We start from the raw sequence: 19,204 nt of genomic DNA, 5'->3' as shown, positions 1-19,204 counted from the left end.
AGGGATGGGACCAGGGTGCTTATAAATTCCCCAAAGACGTTTCATTTTAAACAAATTATTCATTGGGCAGCGGTTTCTCTGGTATTTAGTACAAAGAAGTAAGATCATATTATGAGATTGAAAACAAAGATCAATAGCCTGTGAGCTCAAAGCTTGTCCTCAACAACGCAGGGATCACTTAACTATGTGCGTTCTTATTTTCTTCTTGAGCACATTTTGGCTCCATCTAGTGATCACCTAGCACACAGCAAGCAATAAATAGATCATGAAGCCCAACAGGAATCACGCAAATCTGGTGCATTAATTTGAATTAATTTGTTCATCTTGCATCCAGTGATTTCTTTAAGGTTCCCGTTATCAGAGATAGCTTCCTTTCTGAAAGACAATCTTAGCCACTGTACGTTTACATTAGAAGAATTAGATTTATTTCTCAGCATCTCGATGCTCAGCGCAATTCTCGAACTGCTGTTAACACCTTATCTTTTGTCCAAACTGCAAGAGATCTTCTTTGGGCCCTCCCCCCACTGAGTCCTGCACTGGATATGTTCTGTCACATCTCACAAGGAACCCTCAGCTAATACCATGCACCATATTACCATAGTCATAAGTTGTAATTCCATGGTACTTATTGGATCCCTACAATTCACCAATGACATTGAACTCATTCTGCCAATACCCCTCAAACCATCCCATTGCTTCTCGTGGGAAGTGAAATAAAAAGACCAATCCCAGTGAAAATACAAATCCTAGCCATTCTTTACTGATGTGATGGAGTTTACAACATGTTCACAGCAGATTCATTCCCAACCACTGAAAAATGTCTGTGTTGGGAAAATAATCAAAGCCAGATGAAAAGGAAGAAGACTCCAAATCTCTCACTCTGTGTTCTACCTCAGATACGCCAGTGTCAGTGTGCAGTTCATTATGTTCATAATTGATTGTAACCCTGTGGTTCTTGAAATATGAATCTATGCTTCATCAAGTAGACCGGAGTCAGAACCTTTTAGCAAAGTGTCATGGATTCATTCTTTCTGTTCAGTGGCCTGTTTATGAAGTAAATGATTTCGGAGAATTTGCTTTCAGCTGTGCTTTGTTGTTGTGAGGAAGAACAGGAATTCTGCTTTTCACTTGCAAGACAGAACTTCTCGTCCCATGGGAAATGGGGGTCTGGAGGAGCAAATTCAGAAGACAACCCCAGCCTTGTGCATCATTGCTTTCAGCTTCTGGCTGTGCGAAGAATTCACTGAGGGTAGTGTCAGACCCAGTCTGGGGAAGGATTTCTTGCTCCTTTTGGTTTCGCAAAGCGATTCTTGAACCCTACAATAAATAAAAACATAGAGTCTTACTACAGAGAAATCGACTGATGTTTATGCTCCATTGGACCTGCAGTCCACACTCAAACCCTACAGAATCTCCTGCTATCTTTTAGCTCCTCTTGTGCTGCACCTCATTTCATCTTAAATACAACTATATTATTCGATTAATAATATCAATGAGTTAGTAAAATGGGAATAAAACCGGCAGTTAGAAATTAATCCTGAATAGTGTAATATTTAGAAGGACTAATTATGCTAGGACCTAGGATTGGTAGGACACTAAGAAGTGGGATGGTAGAGAGGGACCTTGGTGTAGAAGTTTAAGAACTGAAGACATCAGTGTAGGCAGAAAAGGTTCTGAAGGCAACATACTGTACATGATACTTGCCTTCAGTAGTCAGTGCATAAAAGCAGGGAGATTATAGTTCAAAGGAGGGATTCAAAGTACATTTATCAAACTGTATACAGTATACAACCCTGAGATTTTCCCCACAGTCATGAAACAAAGAAAACCATGGAACCTGAGCAAAGAAAAACATAACCCTCTCCCACACACAAAAAATAAATCATGCCAATGGAAACAAAAAAGAATGAGTGAAAAACAAATTATAAAACACAAAAAAGAGGCCATATTCAGTTCAACTCAGTGTTAGTTATCTGCAGTGCTACTATATAAGAAATCGGTTAGTCCACTGCTGAAGTAGTGTATAATTCTGGTAACCACACTAAGGCCAGAATGTGATTGCATTGTGAAGGCTGCAGCAGAGAACATTGACCAGCATCTTGCCTAGGAAAGTACATTTCAGTTATGATGAGAGAATGGGTAGGTGGAGAAAGCTGAAGGGTGGCCTGATTGAAGTATATGGGAATGAAGAGGGTAGATAGTGACCAGAGAGTATGGGTTTAAGGCAAGGTGCATGAGCTTTAGAGAATACTTGAGGAAGACAAAGAGGATGTGGCTTTAAGGTAAGGGGTGGGAAGTTCAAGGGGGATATTAGAGGAAGGTTTTTTTTAAACTCAGAGTGGCTGGTACACGGAATGCACTGCCTGAGTCAGTGGTGGAGGTAAAAAAAAACTAGTGAAATTTAAGAGACTACTAGACAGGTATATGGAGGAATTTAAGGTGGGGGGGGGGGTTATATGGGAGGCAGGGTTTAAAGGTTGGCACAACATTGTGGGCTGAAGGGCCTGTACTGTGCTGTACTGTTCTATGTTCTAAGACTTTTTTTTCTACCCAGAGGGTGATTGTACCCTGGAACATGTTACCTGAACTGATGGTGAAGGCAGTACTGTCACAATACTGAAGTACAGTATGTTTGTATTATTTTTATGTTCTATATAGAAGAGCACATGAAACACCATGGCATAGACCACTATGGGCCTCGTGCTGGAAGATGGTATTCTTATTTTTAAGTACATGATGACTGGCACCAACGTAGTGGATCAAAGGTGCTGTTTCCTTACTGTATTACTCCTTAATGATGGGTCAAAGAAGAGGTGGATGAATAAATGATGAAGAATTTGGGGAATGCAAAGTTCTCAATTTGTTACAAGGCAGAGAAAGTAAGGGAGAAGCCAGATAAGGACTTAAGCAGAAGGGTGAGCATTGCAAAATTCAAGCATTTGTACTGCTGTGTCAGTCAGTGAGCAGAGAATTGATGGGTGAGAGATTAATTGTGTATAAGGATACAAATGGCATAGCTTTTAGTGTTGTAACATGAACAAAATCACTGGAGATGCATTGAAGCTAGTGGATATAGAAGTGTTTTATTCAACAAAAATGTACAGTAGGATCATATTGAGACACTCTTGGAGGAAGAGGCCATCCTGACCCAACATTTTTATGACTTACCATTCTTATATGCTGAAGATCAATGGTAACAGCAGGACAATTCTATAGCTGAAATGTATCTACATTGCTTCCTTTGAAGTACGTATAGTTTTCACACTCCTTCTTCACACCCACTCTCCAGATACCCAAAATGAATATTAATCAACATTGTCTAGTTTGCAATTAACTCCTGTCTACAACTCCAGGAAAACTATTGTTCAGGGCTGCATTTCAAATTCAATCTACAATTCACATTCATATCTGAAGATTGGTTGCTGGTGAAATCAATATTTGCAAACATGTCCCAACTCCAGAATACGCCTTAACAGTGGGCATGCAATGTTGGCACCGGAAGCATAGCGACACATGCAGGCTGCCCCCAGACTATCTTGGTTGTTGTCAGAAAAGACGCATTTTATTTATATTTCAATGTTTCGATGTACACATGGCAAACAAGGCTAAACTTTTAATCTTTTTTGAACTCTGTCTTATGGATGGTGGAAGATGGGATATCAGTCAGGACAACTTTGGAATAGCTGAGTCCAGAAGCAACAAAAATAGGAATGGATGTTTCAGCAGCTGATGAGTAACGCAGGGGGAGAATTTTACTTCTCATGCCTTTGTGTTGAACTGAAAATGTAGCTGAAAGGTTAGTCTAGGGTAAAATGGGATATTGAGGTTGTGAATAGCAAGATTCAGTTTGAGACAGTGATCAGGGAAAGGACTTGGTTGCTAGGGGATAGTGTTTTGTAGCTCAGGCAGCATGAGTGGAGAGACAAACAGTCGACATTTCAGGTCGATAATCCTTTATTAGGATCGTTCTCATGAAAGGTCACTGACCTGCCATGTTGGCTCCATTTCTTTCTCCACAGTTACAGCCTATTGAATACGTTCAACATTTTGTTGACTTCGCTTTTGAATGTATGTTTTTTGTGTTGTCAGGGCAAAGACAATAGTTCCAGTCTTCCCAATGTTTAATTATGACCCATTCAGACAGGCAGTCTAACAACAAATGGGCAGGGTGGAGATCAAAGGAAACAATGGTAGAATCGAGGTTGTTGTCAGCATAAAATTGGAATTAGATACCGTGTCTCAAAGTTCAAAGTAAATATATTATCAAAGTACATATGCTACCATATACTACCCTGAGATTCATTTTCTTGTGGGCATTCACATTAAATACAAAGAAATGCAATAGAATCAATGGGGAAAAAAATACACATAAAGATGGACAAACAACCAGTGTGCAAAAGGTAACAAACTGTGCAAATACAAAAATAAAAATAATAATAAATGATTAAGTAATAAATAAGATTGAGAATATGAGTTGTAGAGTCCTTGAAAGTGATTCCGTAGGTTGTGGAATCAATTCAGTGAAGTTATCCACTCTTGTTCAGGAGCCTACGTTTCAGGGGATACTAACTCTTCCTGAACCTGGTGGTGTGAGACCCAAGGCTCCTGTACCTCCTTCCTGATAACAGTATGAGAAGTGAGCATTGACCTGGAAGGTGGGGGTCCCTTTATGATAGGTGCAGCTTTCCTATGACAGTGCTCCTTATAGATGTACACAATGGTGGGGAGGGCTTTACCTGTGATGGACTGGGCTATATCCACTACTTTTTGTAGGCTTTTCCATTCAAGAGCATTGGTGTTTCCATACCAGGCATGATGCAACCAGTCAATATACTCTCCACTGTGCATCTAGGGAAGTCTGTCAAAATTTTAGATGCCATGTCTACTCTTCACAAACTTTGAAGAAAGTAGAGGCACTCCCACACCTTCTTTGTATTGGCACTTATATGCTGGACCCAAGTTAGATACTTGAAAGTGATAATGCTGAGGAATTTAAGGTTATTGACCTTTCCCATCTCTGAATCCCTGATGAAGACTGACTCGTGGACCTTTGGTTTCCTCCTCCTGCTGTCAATATTCAGCCCTTTGGTTTGGCTGATGTTGAGTGAGTGTTGTTGTGCCACTATTCAGCCAGATTTTCAATCTTCCTCCTATATGCATCACCACCTTTGATTCAGCCAACAATACTGGTGTCATCAGCAAACTTAAATATGGCATTGGAGCTGTACCTAGCCCCACAGTCATAAGTGTAAAGTGAGTAGAACTGGGAGCTAAGCACATAGCCTTGTGCACTTGTGCTGATGGTGATAGTGGGAGAGATGTTGTTGCCAATCCAAACTGACTGAGTTCTGCAAGTGAGCGTTGCACAAGGAGGTATTGAGGCTGAAGTTTTGGAAGTTATTGATTAGCTTTGAGGGGATGATAGTGTTGAAAGCAGAACAGCCTGATGTAGGTATCTTCACTGTCCAGATGTTCCAGGGCTGAGTGGAGAGCCAATAAAATGGCATCTGCTGTTGACAGGGCCTGAAGACTGCACGGCACTTTATAAAATACTATTAAAAGAAAATTCCAGCCGTGCAGCAACAAGGCCCTGTGCATGGGCGCATTTCAGTTACTCTGCAGCTGTGCAGCTCAGAGGCAACAGCGCTCCTCAGGCAGGAGTTGATGTTTCATGACGAGCCTCTCAAAGCGCTTCATCACCATGGATGCAAGTGCTACTGGACGATAGACACGTTCTTCTTGGGCACCAGTATGATTAAAGTCTGCTTGAAACAGGTGGGTACTGATACCTTCAAGCAAGAGGTTAAAGATATCAGTAAACACTCCAGACAGATAATCAGCGCAGGTCTTTAATACAGGTAGGCCAGGTATACTGTCTTATTTTAAGCACTTGCTGCAGGGAGGTTGTTCTAAAAGCAATCAGCATCAATTACTACCTAACAATTTCTGCATGAGAGGTGAAGTTCATTAATCAGAAAGAACAATTTGGGATTGTTCTTGGGAATGTTGGGAATTACATTGTTGGGAATGTAATTTAAATGACATCTCCAAAAGGGAAAGGAGCGGCAGAGAGTGTGGGACAGTTTGTTTTGATGGCCATCATCTTGTCTGTTGATCAAGTTATCTAGAGCATGTAGAATCACTGTGCTTCACACAAGCAGGTGACTAATATTAGTCACACTTTTCGAAGGTTTGCTGGCGTCTACGATGAGGCATGAGCCAGGCTTAAAGGTTGATGTTGGAGGGGAGCTTGAAGGTGAGTAAAGCAAGAACAACAATGTAGCTTGGTTGTGAAGGTGGAAGATGCAAGTCTTTGGAAATGGCTTTAGGTATACTTCCATGCCCCTGTCAGTGGTTGCCTGATAACCAAATTAATTAACATGATTGCTTAAATACCCACAACCCTCTGCATTTCAGAAAAAGCTCTATCAATCATCAGAACCAGGACAATGAATAACTTTGTATTGGGTAACTTCTTTCTAGCAAACTCTAACAAAGCACATATTTTGTTCCAAGGCAACTGAACTTCCTGCACAGAAAGAAGATTGGAATACATTCATATTTTTAAAATTAGTTCTCAAGAATGGGATGGAATCAATGAGCAACACAGCAAGGATACAGGAGCTTCAGTCCAATGGACCATGCCAACCACGATGCCCACCCAGTTAGTCCCAATTTCCAGCATTCAGCCATTATCCCTGTAAGTCCCACCCTTTCATGTACCAATCCAAGTGCTTCTTAAATGAAACTATTGTACCTGCCTCAGCCACCTCCTCTGGCAACTCATTCCATAAACTCTGCATAAAAAAAATTGCTCCTTAGGTCTCTTTTAATTTTTCCGCTCTCATCCTAAACCTATGCCCCTGAGTTTTGGACTCCCTGCCCCTGGTGAAAATACTGTTATTATCCACCTTATCTTTGCCACTCACAATTTAAAATACTTCTCTAAGCCAGCTGTCATTGATACTGGATAACATAGATGCTTTCGGTGAGAAAGTTCAGCTTTTGAAAGAACAATTAATTATTCCAGGCCTCTGTGGACTGTGTATGGAAGAAGAACCCTATTGGTTAAAAGACAAGTTGAAGGTTTGCGAGAATGCCAGCTGTATTTATGCACGTTTAGTTTCCTGTGATTATTTTCAGTGCAGATTGAGGGCCCAGCACTACTCTTGCCTTGGACTCAGTATCGATTACCTTCCTCCACTGCACCGCATAACTGCATCATGCCCAGTCTACAGGACACACTGCACCGAGCGATCAAAGTTTCTTTGGCAGCAGATCAAAGGTCTGCACAGCCAGCAGGTGCATATAATCCTGAACTTTGCTTCCAACTTCCTAGCCCAGGCTGGAAGTGTATCAATGTTATCTCATTACCACATAGTCAAACACTGAAACTGTCTGACCAACAGCAACAGGAGAGAATCTTCACTATACAGACTGCTTCCCACCAACTTCTCGAAGGGCGAAGAGCTGGGAACAAATGAGCAGACCCTGCACCTTGTAATGTGGTACAAGTTAAAATAGTTTAAAAAGTAATCATGGCAAACATTTTAAAACTATGTCTTTTTGTTTAAGCTTAGGACATCACAGTTAGCGTAATGCCTTACAGCGCCAGCAATTGAGATTCATTTCCTGCTGCTACCTTCTCCCCATGGCTGCGTGGGTTTTGTCCAGGGTGGTCCGATTTCCTTCCCCATGTACGGGTTAGTGAGTTGTGGGCATACTACGTTGGCGCTGGAAGCATGGCGACACTTGTAGGCACACCCTCAGTCTGTGCTGGCCATTGTCGCAAATGATACATCTCACTGTATGTTCCAACGTACACACAACAAATAAAGCTAATCTCTTAACTTCTAGGACTGTTCAGCTTCGACCGCGTGTGTCAGAGTTGTTAGAAGCAATTGCTTTAATAAACAGATGTCCCAATTTTATGGACGTGATGTATCAGGTTCTGCATACAACAGGAAACTCACCAAAGTTTAGAAAGGAGCGGCTGTGTTCTGTGCTTGGTTCAGCCACAGGAGTCCTAGACAGTGCAGGAACGCTGCTTATCGCTGTAGGCACATGGAGAGACATATGCAATGATGCATTAACTATAGCCACCTACATACAGTCACTGGTCTTCAATGCTGGCAACTTATGTTTAAAATACAGAAACTATCATTTATGCTCAGGTAAGCAATAGTCTTCACTCAATAAATAGTGATTCTTATTTTGAAGGCTTCAACTTGGAAAGTGCTTTTCACAATATGTGATCGGCAGCAATATTTTATAGTAATTTTACTTTTCATTGTATTCACCAGTGTAATTGAAATACAGCAACATTTCAATGCAGAGGAAGTTGATACAAAGATTCAAAGTGCATTTGTGATCAGAGAAGGTATAAATTATACAACCTTAAGTTTTGTTTGCTTCCAGGCAGTCTCAGAGCAAGGAAAGCAAGAAAGAAAGTCAAATGCCAATCTGATAACTTGTGTAGTCACAGAGAGATACAGCACAGAAACAGGCACCTTGGCCCTTCGAGTCTGCACTGACATTTTTACACTGATCCTGGTTTACGCTTGCCACATTTTCGGATTCTAACACTCATTTCATACACTATGGGAAATTTTCAGTGGTCAGTTAGCTTACCACTCCAAATCTGTGTGGGATGCGAGAGGACAAGAAGACACCCAGAGGAAACCCTTGTGTTTACAGAAAGAACATGTGACTACACTGGAGGTTCGGGTGGATCCTGGGTTGCCGGAGCTGTGGGTCATTGTGCCAGCCCTGCTCTGTTTCATCAATGTCAATTAGCCAGGATACCAGAAGAAATCCCCTGCTCTTTTACTGTTAATTGAGGCGGGGGCGATCTCTGAGTATGACAACTCATCTCAGGAATGACTCCACTAGCTCCACCAAACTTAAGTTTGAGTGTAGTGCTCTAATCCCATGACTTTCTGACTCAGGAATGAGACTGCCATCAATTCAAAGACTGAAACTAGGAACAGAAAGCATTTTCTATTTAAGATACTGTTCAGTTCATGTTTATTATATTAAAGGATGAGGAAGGAATATTGATCAGGGTACAGGTGACAGTTCTGTGTTACAACCAGCATCCTGGTATCTTTGCTTATTACAACAAGAAGGCAGGATTTCAATTTAATACTTCATGTGCAAGGCAGCACTTATGGTAGAACATTGCCTTTATTCCAGGGTTTGTTCATTATGTGCCGTGTCGTACGACATAGGTGATCGTCGTCTTTCCGTGATTGTTGGCAAATTTTCTACAGAAGTGGATTGCCATTGCTGCCTTCTGGGCAGTGTCTTTACAAGATGGGTGACCCCAGCCATTATCAGTACTCTTCAGAGACAGCCCGCCTGGCGTCAGTGAACCTTGATGTGCACGAGCTGCTCAAAGGAGCATCCATCACCTGCTATGTCTTCATGTGACCATGGTCGGGGGTGGAGGGGGGCTATGCAGGTGCTACACCTTGCCCAAGGGTGACCTGCAGGCTAGAGGAGGGAAGGAATGCCTTACACGGTCTTTGGTAGGTAGAGATGTACCTCCATCCTGTCACCCACTTTCCCAGGGTAGGGGAGTCTGAGGACATGGTTTAAGGTGAGGGGAGAATAACAAAGGGGATCTGAGGGGCAACCTTTTCCAATCAGATGATGGTGGATATATAGAACTGAGCTTTCAGAGGAAGTTTATAGACGGGTACTTGGATGGGAAAAGTTTAGAGGGATATGGATCAAATACAGGGATTAGTTTGACATGGTTTGGCATGGATAAGTTGGGCTGAAAAGCCTGTTCCTGTGCTGCATAACAAACTTGATGATAATTCATTACTAGCTAATATGTTTGGAGTGTCAGCCTAGCTTAAATACAAGTCATACAGCAGAGTTTGAACCCATGCCTTTTGAAACTGAATGGAATGTCTTGAGAAAGAAGTCTGAACCACAACTGTTGATGAATATGGGACTACAAATGATCGCCTCTTTAGAGAACGTTTAAAATAAAAGCACAAAGTGCTGGAAATGCTAAATGGGCATTTCCGTGGGAAGACTGATGTTGGTCATGAATAGACCGTGCTGTTGCTGAACTTCCATGTAATGAATTGGAAGAGAGAACCTCTTCACAAATGTACTACACTTCTACAGTCCCATCAGTCCTTGCAATCTTCTTTCAACTCTTTAGTAAGGATTTGAAAAGAGGGAAAAACAGTAAACAGCAGGGAGTGGGACAAAATGATTACTGCCTTGAAAAAGGTGACATACCTACTAGATGGAGAAAGGCTGATGGGGCTCTTCCTTCCTGATTCAATGTGACCTTATTATTTGCATGTAATAACATCTATAAATGTTAATGTTACTGCAGAAACAAATCTACTCACTTTTCTTCATACTCCGTAGAATTTTCATACTCTGCAGGTAAATACACAGAGAGAGAAAATGAATTACAACTAGGACCAGTGCAATGCTTTGAGTTATTACAACTCTTTTACCATTTTGATTTCTGTCCCTGCCAGCAGTAGATTTAGAAACAAACCCGGCGAACTGAAGGAACAATGATAGCTGGGGGATTCTTTCACTGAAGCGAGAACCAATAGCTGGCTCGTGCTTGAAATACATTATTTTGAGATAAAGTGTGGAACAGGCCATTCTGGCCCAATGAGCTGCACTGCCCAATCACAGAATAATTTACAACGGCCAATTACCTACAAACTGGTACATCTTTGGAATGTAGGAGGAAACTGGAGCATCTTGGAAAACCCATGCATTTACTGGGAGAGATGTACAAACTCCTTAGAGACAGCATTGGAATTGAACTCTGAACTCTGACACCCCAAGCTATAATAGTGATGCAATATCGAGGATAACACAGAGTATATATATGGTTTCACAGTGGGCTGGGTACAACAGAGTGCCAAACAACCTGGCTGACCTCCAGTTTCACAGGACTGATCTTATCAAGGTTGTTAAATTGTGAAATGTGTACAAATAAAAAGAAAAACAGAAGCTTTCCCCTCCGGCTGTGCTGTGGGAAAATGATCCAGAACAAACCTACAGCTATTCAGGAGTGAAATCAATCAGGAAGAAGAATTTCACAAAGACAAGAGATTCTGCAAACGCTGGAAATCCAAAGCAACATGCACACAATGCAGGAGGAACTCAGCAGGTCAAGCGGAATCTACATTTCACGCAGGATAGAAACCTGGAACACCCTCCAACTAATCAACTGCAAAATTCAAGAAGGAGGCTGATAGGTGTTTGCTGTGTAAAGACAGCAAGGCAGGTGGAGAAAGGGTAGTTGCAGCAGAACAGTGTCCAAAGGCTGAATCACCTACTGTTCTCACAGCTCCCGGAAATGAAACTTAGCCCTTGTGTCTTAGCGCCACCTGCTGTAATTATAAGGTTCTGCAGTTCATACAATAAGTAAAATATACTGTATTAACCTGCTTGTTAATACAAATATCAAATCAACCAATCATGTGGCAGCAACTAAATGCACAAAAGCATGCAGACGGGGTCAAGAGGTTCAGTTGTTGTTCAGAACATACATCGGAATGGGGAAGAAATGTGATCTAAGCAACTTAGACCATGGAATGATAGTTGGTGCCAGTGGTTTGAGTATCTCAGAAACTGCTGATCTCCTGGGATTTCCATGCACAACTGTCTCCAGATTTTGTAGAGGATGGTGTGGCAAACAAAAAATAAATCCAGTGACCAACAGTTATGTGGGCAAAATTCCCTTGTTAATGAGGGAAATCAGTAGAGAAGGGCCAGACTGGTTCAAGCTGAGAGGAAGGTGACAGTAACTCAAATAACCACACGTTACAACAGTGGTGTGCAGAATGCACAACATGTCAAACCTTAAAGTGGATGGGCTACAGCAGCAGCAGATCATGAGCATGTGCTCAATGGCTACTTTATTAGGTATCTCTTGTATCTAATAAAGTGGCTACTGAGTATACTGTTGATCATATAATGAAAAGTAAAATATTATTGATGCATATAACTTATCTGCTGCCAAGGGCCAACAATTAGTGCAGGTAGATGTGTTGTTGAACAAGCAAGGAGGAAAGGAAGAGAATTTAGAAAAATATCTATTTATGCACTTTCACTGTGGGTAACGATAATATTAGAAATAGCTACCTAAAAAGCCTGTGTTTAGAAATAGAAATAGGCAGTTTAGCCTCTTGTGCCTGCTCCACCTTCAAATAAGATTCTCTCTGATCTTTTATCCCAGTGCTACTTTCCTGTAATAACTGCACATTCCTTGATCCTATTAATATCTAAAATCTTATTGATCTGTCTTGAATATGTTTAGTCTCCACAATTCTCTTGACTAGAGAATTCAAAGACTTACTGTCCTCAAGGTAAAGAAACTCCTCCTCTATGGGTCTTCCCATATTTTCAGAGTATGATTATTGATACCCCAGGAGAAACATTGCTAGGAGAATTATTGACTCTGCATCAACTTTGTCTGGCTTCACAAGAATTTTGTACATATCATTAAATCATTTCTCATTTTTCTCCACTCAGAATATAGGCTCAGTCTGCTTCAACTCTCAAACACACTACACCAGAAATAAATCTGGTGAACCCCCACTGTATTCATCTTCACAAATATCCTTACCTAAAGAGACCAGGCATATAATATTCCAGCTAGAGCAAGAGTTCTCTACATGTGCGCTCTGATCTTGTTCTATTAGAGGCACATGGAATAATGCACCACAGAAACAGGTCCTTCGGCCAACAAGATCTGTGGTGAATGCTGTGCCAAATCAAACTCAGCCTCTTCCACCTGCACATGACCCACATCCCTTCATCCTTGCATGCTCATGTGTTGATCTAAAAGCCTCCTAAACACACTTTCATATCTACTTCCACCACTACCTCAGGCATGCACCACTCTCAATATTCGCCCTGCACATCCCCTTTTAAATTTTCCCCTTCTTACCTTGAGACATATCCTCTATATTTCTGCCCTGGGCAGAAAAGATTCTGACTGTCTACCCTGTGTATGTTGCGCATAATTTTATAAACCTCCATCAGGTCTCTCCTCAGCCTCTGATGCTCCTCAGAAATCAACCCGAGTTTGTGCAGCTCATACCATCTAATCCAGGCAACATCCTGGTAAACCTGTATCTTTTCCAAAGCTTCCACATCATCCTTCCTGTAATTAGTGACCAGGACTGCACACAACCAATGGACCACTTGTCTTCCTGCATGTTAACTTTGTTGGGTGTGTACAAAAACACCCGGATCTCTTTTCACCAGCACCTTTCAATGCTTCACCCCCTTTAAAAAATACCTCATCTTTTAATTTTTTTTTTCTCAACCTATGTGGATAACTCTACACTTTTCCACATTATGTTCCACCCATCACACTGCTGCTCGGTGCCTTTTTTGATAATAGGAGCAATCCCAGCAGTATCTTTCACTAAGTGGAGAAGGTTTGTAGGATTGAAAGAGGAGACTGAGACTAATCGAAAGAGCTTTAGAAAGAATCAGTGCAGGAACATGTCACCTTGCCACACTTCATTATTCTATGTACCTTCAATAGGTCTGGTAGAATGAGTGGTTAAAAAGGTCACCCAATTGATCTGTCAGCAACCACTACCGGTGAAAATGTCAAAACACATTTGGATTCATTTCTGGCATTCTGCTAGCTGGATGCAGTTAATCACTGGAATCAATTTCTATCAGTTTGAGGACAACAAACCTAGACACGAGATGTGGAAAATCCCAGCGATGGAAATCTCTAAGTATCTTAGGTCTAAAGATACTCCTCTTCCTCCCCAAACATGTTACACTCTCTGCACGTGAAATTCATCTTGCACTGCCATTAATATCATAGGGGAGGTTGAGGAACCTGAAGGCACACACTCAAAAACAGTTTCTTCCACTCCATCATCAGATTTCTGAATGGTTCATGAATCCATGAACATCACCTCACTATTTTTGCTCTCTTTTACCACTATTTACTTAATTTAATTATATATATTCCTTATTGCAATTTATAGTGTATCTTTTATATCTTACTCTGTACTGCTGCCACAAAACCACAAGTTTCAGGACAAATGTCAGTGATAATGTACATGATTTTGATTCTGATTCACTGTGTCATATAATGCTACTTTCTGCAATAAGTCTATTTCATTTGTTTTTCAAATTAGCTCATACACTGAAGCAAACAGAAGTGACTTCAGAATGGAGTGCAGTGTGCAGCTTCTTTCATAACCAAATGTTGGCAGTCGCCATTGTTTCAAACCCTGACAACCAGTTTCAATGTGGTTTGATAGATCCTGCTTATTTCAAAGAATCTAGTTTATAATTGTGTCCTTCTTTTCTGTGACTCAGTTCTGTGTTATGCCACTCGCTTGTGTTTTTTTTTCAACTGCTTAATTGAAAGGTTGCTACCAATTCCTCAGCTGACTTTCCAAGACTGACTTGGAGACTCCATGAATTGATTTATCTCCAAGATGCAGTTGGAGCAAAAGCCTAGGGAGAAAAATCATAATGTTTTTCATTCTCTCTGAACATGTTCATGTTTAGTTGTACAAATATCAGAGATAGTGATTAAATCAAGTGAACAACACAAAGCCTATTATCCTTTCAAGACTCCTCTGCCATTCAATATAAACAGGATTGGATCATCGGTTTCCATGCCAAACACCCATTCTATCCTCATACCGTTTTCTGAGATTTTGAGATGTATTTATATCTCTGCCCTCTGTGGTAGCAAATTCCACAGCCACCACCCCACCCCACCCCAGTGAAGAAATGTCTCCTCATCACATTCCGAAATCTGTGACTGTGACACTCTCGTTCTGGACATCACAGTCAGGTGAAATAACCTCTTTGCATCCAATCTGTTTAACCCTGTGAGAATTTCAGTTAGATCCTCTCATTCTTCTCAACACTACGGAATACAAAAACTCTAATGTATCGGGGCCGAGTAGCTTGTTAAGTGTTCAACCAATCCACACAAGCAGAGAGTCCTGACTCATGCCTTGTAAATGGCAGAAAGACTTTGGGACAACAAGACAGAGCCATTCACTGCTAGATAGGAAACCTGTAACCTGCTCTTTTAGGCACATTATTTACGTGTCTAATCAAATTTGTATTTGGGCATATAGAGCATGGAGCTATACTTTGTGCTTGTGTAGTGTGCAGGAATGGAAGAAACCACAGAGAGGAGTGGACTTAGCCCAATACATCATGGGCAAATCTCTCCACACACGAGATACTGCCTCGGGAAAGCAACATCTACCATCAAGATGTCCACCATCCAGGCTACGCCATCTTCTCGTGAATACAATTGGCAGGAGGTCCCAGTGACCACAAGAAGAGCTACTTCCCTTCAACCATTTGGTTCTGGAACCAACGTACACAACCCTTATTACCACCTCAGTATAGCACTGTGACCACTTTGCACTACTCTGGACATTTTTTATTTTTCTAATTTTGTTCCTTCTTGTATAATTTATGATTAATTTATATTTTTTCTTTGTGAATGTTGTGTCAGTAATGTTATGTACCTATTAAGTTTTTCATAGCACCAGTGCACATGTGCTTGTGCATTTGATGATAAACTTGACTTCTACTTTGACAACTGTTACCTTCTGCATGAGGCCAAGAGGAGGCTACCCTCAGGGTGGTGGAGCCACACCTTGTGTCTAGGTACCCTCGAACCGATGGTATGAATATCAACTCCTCCTTCCAGAGAACAAAATTCGGGCATCTCCACCCTTTCCTCTGTCCTGAAGAAGGGTCTCGGCCCAAAAAGTCGACTGTTTTCTCTTTTTCATAGATGTTGCCTGACCTGTTGAGTTCCTCCAGCATTTTGTGTGTGTTGCTTTAGCATCTGGAGATTTTCTCATTTATTATTACCTTCCATTGATCTGCCCATACATGCAAAGGCTTTCTGCATGGATTTTTAGTTGTCTCATTCTCTAAGGAGCTGCAAATAAAACTAAGCATAGATAAATCATCCTTAAAAATCCCCTTGTATTGGAAGAGAGATTATTGATGAGGCAGATACTCTGGTGTTGATATCCTGAGGTTTGAAAGGTTGACCTTCCGTATCTACAACCATGTTTCTTTATGTGGTGTGTGGCTCCATGCATTGGCATGGTTGCTCCTTGAAGCCCATTAACTTCAGAGTTAGCAGGGCCTTTCATTGTCATTCTCAGCCAAATGCTGGCTTGATGCCAAAATGGACAATGTCACCTTTCCTCTGGAACTGTTTATGCCAAGGCTGTGCTGAGGTCTGGAACCAATGGACTTGGCAAAACTCAAATTGGGGCTGTAGCAAGGAGATGGTTGATGAACATGATTAGTGGTTAACAACACTAACAGTGACATCTCCATCACTCTGTTTATGAGTCAGACTAAATTTGATGGTAAGTACCAGAGAATATACTGAAACTAATTAATTGTTAAGAATTATCAATGTAGATATGAAACTGGAGTCAGATCAAAGACCAGTTTGGGCAAGAGCAGGACATTACTTTCTCTAAAGGCAGATTTAGTGGCCATTTGATTTTTGGGTATTTTAAACCTGTAAAGTGGGACTAAACACACACAAAACGCTAGAGGAACTCAGCAAGTAAGGCCACATCTGCTGAAGGGAACAAAAAGTCGATGTTTTGGGCCGAGACTACTTCTGGGTGGCAGGGTAGCACAATGCTTTACAGTACCAGCGACCTGGGTTCAATTCCCGCCACTGCCTGTAAGGAGTTGGTATGTCTTCCCCGTGATCGCTTGGGTTTCCTAGGGTGCTCCGGTTGCCTCCCACATTCCAAAAGATGTACTGGTTGGTAGGTTAATTGGTTACTGTAAATTGTCTCATGATTAGGTTAGGATTAAATTGGGGGATGCTGGGTAGAGCAGCTGGAAGGCCTACTTCGTGCTGCGTGTCAATAAATAAATAAATCAATCAATCAGTTCTTCATCAGAGATAACGAAGGGTCTCAGCATGAAAGGCTGACAGCTTGTTCCCCTCCTTAGGTGCTGTCTGACTTGCTGAGTCCTTCCAGCATTTTGGGTGTGTTGCTCTGGATTTCCAGCATCTGCAGAATCTTGTGTTTGTAGTGTGATTCAAATTCATTTTCTTGATTACAGCTCTACAAGCATTTCTACACTTCCTGACTGAACCTTGGTGGTGCGGCCATTGTGGACAAAGCATCATAGATATACCGTGTACAGATCGTGTTGGTGCTGTAGATGCCACACTGATAAAGGGGAAGTGAAGGAATTTCTCAGTGATTGCAACAATTCGTTAACAATTCATTCCACTGATGTTTCAACAAATAATTTTAATTTAGAATTGTGAACTGCCCTGATGATGTTCCAGTCTGGGTCATCAAAACTGAAACTGTCTACCACATTGAGCAGATGAGATAAATGAGTTATGGATGTGATTAAAGGGAAGTTAGGTCAGAACATGAGTCAAAGAACAGAAAAATGTGGCATTGGGAGCTGCTGACAGGAATGGGGTCAAAGGACATTGTCCGTTTAGAGTCACAAATGAGCATTGACCAGTTAAGCCAAATTCAGTGTGATAGTTATTTCTGCTTTCTCACTGTGCTACTTAAAAACAATTCCCCAGAACACTTCGCTAAATGGGCATCAACTATTTTTCCTTCATGCAAAGCCACAGTAAAAATACAAAGTAAAAAGTTTAATTTGACATAAGATATAACCAGTTCAAATACAGGGAACATTGAGGAATGCCTTGTGTTCAGTGAGGATAATCAAGGAACTCTTCTTTACCTTGCTCCTCGTGAAGAGCTTATTCGCATCAGGTGATGATCTGGGACTGGACATCTCAGGAGATGGAGCTGAGTTGGAGGCACACTGTGACAAATCTGTGCACAGATAAGACACATTTAAGAAATAAGGTGCAGAAGGGCACAGTTAAAAATCCCTGGAGATAGCAAAGGCTTCACCAGGGGTCAGAGGTAGATTGGTATCATATACAGTAATCAGTGGGAAGACTCATCGCAAGGCTCAGAGGGATTTACCACAGAAAATGTTGCAAAAAGTTACAAGGATTACAGATGGAATTCCCAGAAAGCAGAAGGATGTGGGAGAGGGAGAGGCACAGGGATACACATTGGGTGATTCACTAGCAGTGAGCCTGAAGCATACTTATTGGACCTTTAGTTTAATGCCGACACGCACGTACAAGTATGGCGGTGGGTTAAAACAGACATTGCAAGAATTAATCATACTCACTCAATGAACTTGGAAGTACTAACGATTCAGCCTTCCTATCTGTAAGAGAGGACAGGTCTATGAGTAAATAGGTAAATAGAAACCAACATAAATAAGTAATGCAATGCCTTCGCATTATTAGGTGGTACAGTAGTGCAGCAGTTAGCATAATGCTTTACAGCATCAGTGATTGGGGTTCATTTCCAGCCACTGCCTGTACGTTCTCCCAGTGAACACAAGGGTTTCCTCCAGGTACATCAGGTTCCTCCCACATTACAAACATGTATGGATTGGTAAACGTTAGTAAATCATGGGTGGGCTACGTCGCACTGGAGACACGGTAACACTTGCGGGACTGTGTTGGTTGTTGACATGTTTCACTGTACTTCCACGTGACAGATAAAGCTAATCTCTTTTTCTGAATCTTATTCATTGATCTTCCATTAGATGCCATCGCACTTTCCTTCCTCAATCTACACAAATGTTAAAACTAATGGCCTGTATTGACCATTGATATTAAAAGATTCATAAACTCCCAACTCAATTAAAATTCACTCAAGTTGCATGCAAAGTCAATAGGAGCAATCAACGTTGTTAATATCAGAAATAGAGGCATGGTTGATTTCTTTTTGGAATTAATCTGCAGATTTAATATACAGTATATTAGAAGTACAGACATAGCCAAATAGTTACTAGAATTATAGGCATAGTTATTAGTTACTACATTTACTAGTGCAGTTAATAGCTGTTCTAGCCATGGGTAATATTATAAAATTTTGCTGTCCAGGCTAACAGTTACAAATAAAATTAATCACTTGAGGTACATACATAATAAAGTTAGAAGAATGATAAATAACTTTAATACGGTCACATGAACCCTTTTCATAGAGCGTGCGAACAAGATGAGGAGGATGAAGTTTTCTAATTATTGTATTTGTTTAGAGATACAGCGCTTTAGCAGGCTCTTTTGGCCACAAGCCCATAGTGCCCAATT

The 19,204-nt window shown here is 41.2% G+C and overlaps 1 protein-coding gene across 2 annotated transcripts in view; it reads right to left on the bottom strand.

Annotated features, from left to right (window-relative positions):
• Window positions 1-744: 744 nt before the first annotated feature.
• Window positions 745-19,204, bottom strand: part of LOC140717222 (tyrosine-protein phosphatase non-receptor type 22-like) — a 114,945-nt gene continuing 96,485 nt past the window's right edge. For both annotated transcript variants that reach the window (XM_073030549.1, XM_073030550.1), the window contains 5 exons: window positions 18,232-18,270; window positions 17,767-17,861; window positions 10,377-10,407; window positions 7,974-8,054; window positions 745-1,317 (listed from right to left, as the gene is read on the bottom strand). In XM_073030549.1, the coding sequence (XP_072886650.1) occupies window positions 1,256-1,317; window positions 7,974-8,054; window positions 10,377-10,407; window positions 17,767-17,861; window positions 18,232-18,270 (308 nt within the window). In that variant the 3' untranslated portion in view covers window positions 745-1,255. The remainder of the gene's footprint in view (window positions 1,318-7,973; window positions 8,055-10,376; window positions 10,408-17,766; window positions 17,862-18,231; window positions 18,271-19,204) is intronic.

Source organism: Hemitrygon akajei, chromosome 27 (genome assembly GCF_048418815.1).
Source record: "Hemitrygon akajei chromosome 27, sHemAka1.3, whole genome shotgun sequence".
Classification (NCBI taxonomy): domain Eukaryota; kingdom Metazoa; phylum Chordata; class Chondrichthyes; order Myliobatiformes; family Dasyatidae; genus Hemitrygon; species Hemitrygon akajei.
This window is presented reverse-complemented; position numbering and strand designations above follow the sequence as displayed.